The sequence below is a fragment of the Gekko japonicus genome, unplaced genomic scaffold, assembly GCF_001447785.1.
Source record: "Gekko japonicus isolate JY-2015 unplaced genomic scaffold, Gekko_japonicus_V1.1 scaffold3155, whole genome shotgun sequence".
NCBI lineage: Eukaryota > Metazoa > Chordata > Lepidosauria > Squamata > Gekkonidae > Gekko > Gekko japonicus.
The window spans coordinates 103,007-110,482 of NW_015174934.1; the positions used below are offsets into that span (position 1 = coordinate 103,007).

Genomic DNA, 7,476 nt, shown 5'->3' on the forward strand with positions numbered 1-7,476 from the left:
GCTCTTCTTATGTTCTTAGGATGCTGGACTAGATGGACCACTGGTCTGATCCAGCAGGGCTCTTCTAATGTTCCTAGGATGCTGGACTAGATGGACCACTGGTCTGATCCAGCAGGGCTCTTCTAATGTTCCTAGGATGCTGGACTAGATGGACCACTGGTTTGATCCATCAGGGCTCTTCTAATGTTCTTAGGATGCTGGACTAGATGGATCACTGGTCTGACCCAGCAGGGCTCTTCTTATGTTCTTAGGATGCTGAACTAGATGGACCACTGGTCTGATCCAGCAGGTCTCTTCTAATGTTCCTAGGATGCTGGACTAGATGGACCACTGGTCTGATCCAGCAGGGCTCTTCTTATGTTCCTAGGATGCTGGACTAGATGGACCACTGGTCTGATCCAGCAGGGCTCTTCTAATGTTCTTAGGATGCTGGACTAGATGGACCACTGGTCTGATCCAGCAGGGCTCTTCTAATGTTCTTAGGATGCTGGACTAGATGGACCACTGGTCTGATCCAGCAGGGCTCTTCTTATGTTCTTCTGGGATCCCCAGGTTCCACCTGGAGGCTGGCATCCCTAGCACATGCCGATCTTTGAGAAGAGATAAGTGTCTAAGGGCATTAATCTTCATGGGTGGGGGGCTTAGTACATAGAAGTGGGGAGCAGCTTGGAGATCCAGTAGCCCTTCCTTTTCCCAAGAACTGCAGGTTCTCTGGAAATCCATATTTTGGAAACAGAAAAATTACCAGCGGGTTTGCCAAACTCTGAGCAAGTCTGTGCACATTGGCTGATTTAGAGGTGGGAATTGCAGGCCCTGCTTTGAGTGACTGGGCCCTCCCTGTGCCAGCGGGTGGGGTAAGATAAGCTTCATTAGTAGATGCATATCGTAAGAAGTATCTGTCATCCGGGAGGATGTTTCTGAAGCTACTTTGGGTAGCTAGACTGTAGTTCAGCCGAGGTCAAAGACAGAACAGCAGAACAGCAGCCTTGGCACTCTTTAGAACTCTCGCTCTTTCGTCTAAGAGCCTCACCAGACTGTATCGGGATATTTTGTTGCGTCTGACCCCCATTCATTGCTCTGATTATCATATTTTTATCCTGCCCTTAATCCAAGGTGGCTCTGACTTGGTTCACATGGACTAGCCCAATCTCATCACATCTCATAAGCTAAGAAGGGTAGGGTTGCCAACCCCCCTGGTTTGGCAGGGGTCCCCTGCCTCCAAGCCCCAACATCCCCAGCCACCCCTCTCCCTTCTCTCTTGAGAGAGAGAGGGGTGCGTGAGGGGGGGGGGATGCCAGCTCCTTTAAGTGCAGGAAGCCGGCATTTCCCACGCACCCGATCTCTGTCGGGTGCACCAGCGGCGCAGGCTCCCTGCACTTAAAGGGGCCCCTTTAAGTGCAGGGAGCCTGCGCCGCTGGAAGATCGGGTGGGTGGGATGGGAAGGCCCCAATGTGACGTCATCACATCGGGGATGCCCTGCCCCCTCCAGGAACGCCCCCCAAAGTCCCCCACTGGGGTTGAAGATGGGACTTGGCAGAACATATGATTGTTAATTGTGTGTTGTCCTCCTAGGCACCAACATATGATTGTTAATTGTGTGTTGTTCTCCTAGGCACCAACATAAACCAACACAGAGTGCATAACTCTAAAAGAGCTAGAACGTCTGGCTGCCAGACATTCTTAGGATCTCCTGGCTATTCTACACGCAATGCCATGCGATAGTTCATTAATAACCGCCCACGCATCCTGGTGGAGTAAGGGGGAAAGGTTAATTGTGTGTTGTCCTCCTAGGCACCAACATAAACCAACACAGAGTGCATAACTCTAAAAGAGCTAGAACGTCTGGCTGCCAGACATTCTTAGGATCTCCTGGCTATTCTACACGCAATGCCATGCGATAGTTCATTAATAAACCGCCCACGCATCCTGGTGGAGAAAGGGGGAAAGGGTTAATTGTGCGGCTTCCTCCTAGGCACCAACATAAACGGGGCGCTCCAGATCAGCACGAAGATCCTCAACGACTACATCTCCCAGAGCGACATTGATGCCCGAAGCGCCTCCCTGATCATCTTCTTGACCGATGGGCGGCCCACGGTCGGGGAGACGCACTCCACCAAGATCGTCAACAACACCAAGGCGGCCATCCACAACCGGTTCTGCCTCTTCACCATTGGCATCGGGAACGACGTCGACTACCAGCTGCTGGAGAGGCTGGCCCTGGAGAACTGTGGGATGATGCGGCGCATCCGGGAAGACGAGGACGCCACCGAGCACCTGAAAGGGTTGGTGGGGGAGACCTTTCTTCTTATTTGTTAATTTAGAATGTTTCTATGTCTTGCTCAAGGCAGGGTTCTTCCTTTATTTCTTCCTTTGTTATTTCTGGGCTTTTCCACATTCTAATTTTTCTCCCTTGCATGGTGTAGCCGTTAAGAGTGACGGACTCTAATCTAGACAACCGGGTCCAATTCCACCCTTCTCCACTTGAAGCCAAGCTGGGGGACCTTGGTTCCGTCACAGCTCTCCCAGCCCCCCAAAATAAGCCTAGCTCACTGCATAACGCTAAAAAAAAGAAGAAGAAGCGCTAGAGCTTCAGCCTGCCAGACAATCCTAGGATCTCTGTCCTGACTATACCACATACAATGCCATATAATTTAATTTTTAATTTCCCTTGTAATTTCGGGGGGGCGGGTTTCTGTTCTGCATGCGTTTGGCTCCCTCTAGTGGTCAACGCAATAATATATCGGTTTATATCCGGCATTAAAAATCTGCAGTTTAAATCTGCAGAAAGATATGCTGAACATAAACCAACGTAATATAGACTCAGCCACTAGAGGGAGCAAAAGATATTCTGAGCAGAAACACACAAACACACACACGGATGCTCCCAGATTAATGTTACCGTGGAAACTCTACATTACAGGACTGTGTTTTTCCATTGGACCATCTTCTTCTCTTTTTTTACTGTTGCTTCTGCAAGAGAGTTATTTATTTATTTATTTGTATTTATATCCCACCCATCCCGTGAGCAAGCTCAGGGCAGGTCCCATCACAGTTCAATAAATACAATAAAATTTTGGGTGTACAATCCGGATATACAAAGTTAGGTATACAATCCGGAGACTGTGATTGTGGGGGAAAGATCCCACTGATTTTCGGCAGGCTGAACGAAGCGTAGGCTGATTCTGCACCCATCTGTTTCCTCGCAGTTTTCCCACAGCCACATGCCGCTTCCACTTTCTTTGTTCTTTGGGTTTTATGGTGCCTTCTGCATAGATTTATGGCCTTTCAGGGGTGACTTCGCCAGGGGTCGTTTCGTAGAAAAAGAGCTAGGGGAACTCATTAGCATAACTCATTAGCATATGCCACACACCCTGACATCACCGGAAGTGTGTCATAAGGCCACACACCCCGCCCCCAACGGTCCCGGCCGCCGCTGCCGGCCTTGCAGCTCCACTGCCGAGCCCCATGAGGGGCCCTTTGCGGGACTTGGCAACCCTACAATACGACGTTGCCCCGGGGTATCTATATGTAGTTTTGAGTGGCACCTTTTCCTTCCTCCACTTCCGATTCGAAGGGAGCAATAAGCAGACAGCTTGGCAGGGCTTCATTGGTCTCCTCCAGTTCCCCCGCTCCTATTTCCCCTTCTGTATTTCTCACCTCACCATCAATTACCTAGCTCAGGCGGCTAATGACTGCTGCTGAGGCAAGTACTGACACAGGAAAATCTTCATGACAATGCAGGAATAGGTGGCAAGCTGACACCAGCCAATGGAGAAACCAGGATCCAAGGCAATGCAATGAAAACAGATATTCCGAGGCGAGGGGCAACCAGGTCGAGTGCTGATAAAATGTAGAACAAATACCAGATGCAGAATGGACCATAGTCTTCACTTTGGCTGACTCATGATGCATTATTCTTATTGGACGTGGAAACAGCCGCTCAGGAACTGGAATGTTATGTATTTGCTCTTATTTATTTATGGAACAGGCGGGTGGTCTTCTCTTCCCACCAGGAGTGTTCTTAGCAGCATCCCACAGGAAATAACATTTTCCATTACGGCAGCACATTTATGTTAAAAATCCATCATGGAAACTTTTAAAAAGGTAAAAAAAGGAAGAAAGGAAGAGAAGCAGCGAAAGGCAGCACAAGACACACACGGGGGAACCAAAGATAGAGTCTCTAAGACAGGCATCTCCCACCTTTTTGAGCCAGTGGGCACCACTGGAATTCTGACACAGGGTGGTGGGCGCAAGCACAAAATGGCTGCCTGTAGAGGACAGAGCCACACAAACACACACAAACACACACACTCACACACAGAGAAGAATCCCAAATGCAGGGGTGTATAGGATTCTGCCCCTCAAGCCTGTAAGATGAAAAAGAGAAGAAGAGATTGGATTTATATGCCGCCCTTCACTACCCAGAGGTGTCTCAGAGCGGCTTACAAACTCCTTTCCCTTCCCCTCCCAACAAGAGACACCCTGTGAGGTAAAAGAAGAAGAAGAGGAGATTGGATTTATACCCCGCCCTTCACTACCCAAAGGTGTCTCAGAGCGGCTTACAAACTCCTCTCCCTTCCCCTCCCCACTACAGACACACCCTGTGAGGTAGGTGGGGCTGAGAGAGCTCTGACAGAAATGGCTCTTTTTTCAAGAACGGCTCTTATCAGAACTACGGCTTGCCCCAAGGTCATCCAGCCAGGTGCAAGTGGAGGAGTGGGGGAATCAAACCCAGTTCTCCCAGATTAGAGTTCGCGCACTTAACCACTACACCAAACTGGGAAAGAGCAATGAGACAGAACAAAAGCTGCACTCTGCTGGCCGCTGCCCCTGAAACAATGTCATTTTAACCTACCCAGTCAATCAGATCTCCAGTGGCCAATCAGAATCCCTGCCGGGCAAGTGCCACCACTGGCCCCACCCATTTTCCAAAAAAGCACCTGGTGGGCGCCAGGAAACGTGTTGGTGGGCACCGTGGTGCCCACAGCACCACGTTGGGGACCCCTGCTCAGAGAGAACATAAGAGCAGTGCTGCTAGATCAAACCAATACCCCATCTGGTCCGGCATCTCATTTCCATCCGTGTCCGGTTGGATGCCACAGGGAAGTCCCAAGAAAGGCCCCACTGTTCGCTCCCTGGCATCTGACAATCACAACCGTTTTTCCTGAGAACCTGGAAACCAAGAGGGTCTTTGGTGTAGTGGTTAGGAGCATGGACACTAATCTGGGAGACCCGGTTTGATTCCCCACTCCTCCACACGCAGCTGGTGCCGTGATCCCGCCCTTCATTACCTGAAGGAGTCTCAGGGCGGCTTACAATCTCCTCCTCTTCCCCTCCCCACAACAGACACCCTGTGAGGCAGGCGGGGCTGAGAGAGCTCTTTCGAGGACTGCTCTTGAGAGAACAGCTCTGAGAGAACTTGTGACTGACCCAAGGTCACCCAGCTGGCTGCAAGTGGAGGAATGGGGAAATCAAACACGGTTCTCCCAGATTGGAGCCCACGCTCCTAACCACGACACCAAACCGGCTTTTTGGCACTAAACCAAACTCACTCACTATACCAAACTGGGAGAACACGTGTAAAACTCTGGGCTCTTGGGAGAATGGGTGGGATAAGAAAAATGTTCTGGGTAGATAAATATCACCAAGAAACCATCAGTCTCCCATGCCATTTTTTCAAAAGGAGACTACAACGTTTAGCATTTTTGTTGAACTTCTCCTCAGGGTAAACCAGGGGTGTCAAACATGCGGCCCAGGGGGCGGATCAGGCCCCCGGAGGGCTCCCATCAGGCTGGCAGTGGACCTGGCCATCTCCTACTTCCAGTTCTGCTGCTGCTGCTGCTGCATCATAGCTTGCTTCGCCGGACTCTCTCAATCACTCAGCCATTTCATGTTTTAACCTGGGTCCTAGACTCAGAACTCTGAGCACGAGATTTCTGTGGTGTATGTCAATAAACCAAAAGTAGGTTTGCAGCTTACAGAGCTAATGTTTTAAGCATGTTTTTAATTTAAGTTAAAAAAATGTTTGTGTTCTTTATAAAGTTTACATCTCCGCTACCTGGCATTACATTTTATGACACACGTGGCCCGGCCCGACAAGGTCTCATTTATGTCAGATCCGGCCCTCATAACAAATGAATTGGACACCCCTGAGGTAAACGGTGCGATCAAATAACTGTGTGCTCGTATACAGATTCTACAATGAGATCAGGACGCCCCTTCTCTCTGATATCCGGGTGGACTATCCAGTGGGCAGCGTGGAGCACGTGACCCAGAAACTCTTCTCCAACTACTTCAACGGCTCCGAGATTGTCATCGCCGGGAAGCTGCTCAACCACACGGCCCACAGCCTCCACGTTGAAGTGACCGCCAGCAACAGCAAGAAGTACATCCTGCTCAAAACCGACGTGGCCTTCGATCTCCCCAGCCAGAACAGCGTCGGGAGCGCCCCCAGCGGCGTCGAGGACCCCACCGACAGCCGGAACTACGTGGAACGGGCCTGGAGTTACCTCACCATCAAGGAACTCCTGACCTCCTGGCTGAAGAGCGACGACTCTGAGGAGAGGGAGAACCTGAGAGAACGAGCTGAGAAACTGGCCCTCACCTACAACTTTGTCACCCCTTTCACCACGCTGAAGATGAAGGAGCTCGGGGTGCAGACCGAGGTGCCGACGGGGGTCTATATTGACCCATCGACTGGCGGTTTGGGGGAGACCATGCAAGGGCTGAAGGGTCCCGAGGCACCGGCAGGTAAGGAGGATTCAGTGAGCCAAGGAAGGCTCTTGTTCTGAGCAGAGAGTGGCGGTGTTGGGAAGGGCCGTCGGGTCACGGACAACTTACGGCGACCCCGTAGGGTTTTCAAGGCAAGAGACGAAGAGAGATCAAGGTAGCCGGGCCCACCCAGAACAGAGTGGACAGGGAATACCCTAGAATGATCGAGACGGGTGGCCGTATTAGTCTGTCCGTAGCAGTAGAAAAGAGCAACAGTCCAGTAGCACCTTCAAGACGAACAAAATTTGTGGCAGGGGAGGAGCTTTTGCGGGGCTGCGGCGGCTCAAGCGGTTACGACGCTGATCTGTAGACCGGAAGGTTGGTAGTTCGGCAGTTCGAGACCCGAGTGCCGCAGGATGGAGTGAGCTCCCGTCTCTGGCCCCAGCTCCTGCCAACCTAGCAGTTTGAAAGCAAGACATTGCAAGTAGACAAATAGGGACTGCTTCGGTGGGAAGGTAAACAGCATTCCGTGCACCTCGGTGTTTAGTCATGCCGGCCACGTGACCACGGAAACGTCTTCGGACGGTGCTGGCTCTTTGGCTTGGAAACGGAGATGAGCACTGCATCCCTAGAGTTGAATTCGACCGGCTTTCGAGCAAGGGAAACCTAGGAGCTTTCATGAGTCACTGCTCACTTATTCAGATAGATAGATAGATAGATAGATAGATAGATAGATAGATAGATAGATAGATAGATAGATAGATA

The 7,476-nt window shown here is 50.8% G+C and overlaps 1 protein-coding gene across 1 annotated transcript in view; it reads left to right on the forward strand.

Moving 5' to 3' along the window:
- Nucleotides 1–7,476, forward strand: part of ITIH5 (inter-alpha-trypsin inhibitor heavy chain family member 5) — a 78,155-nt gene that overhangs the window by 61,495 nt on the left and 9,184 nt on the right. Inside the window, exons 9-10 of the mRNA XM_015425098.1 lie at nt 1,973–2,282; nt 6,194–6,750. Coding sequence (XP_015280584.1) covers nt 1,973–2,282; nt 6,194–6,750 — 867 coding nt within the window. The remainder of the gene's footprint in view (nt 1–1,972; nt 2,283–6,193; nt 6,751–7,476) is intronic.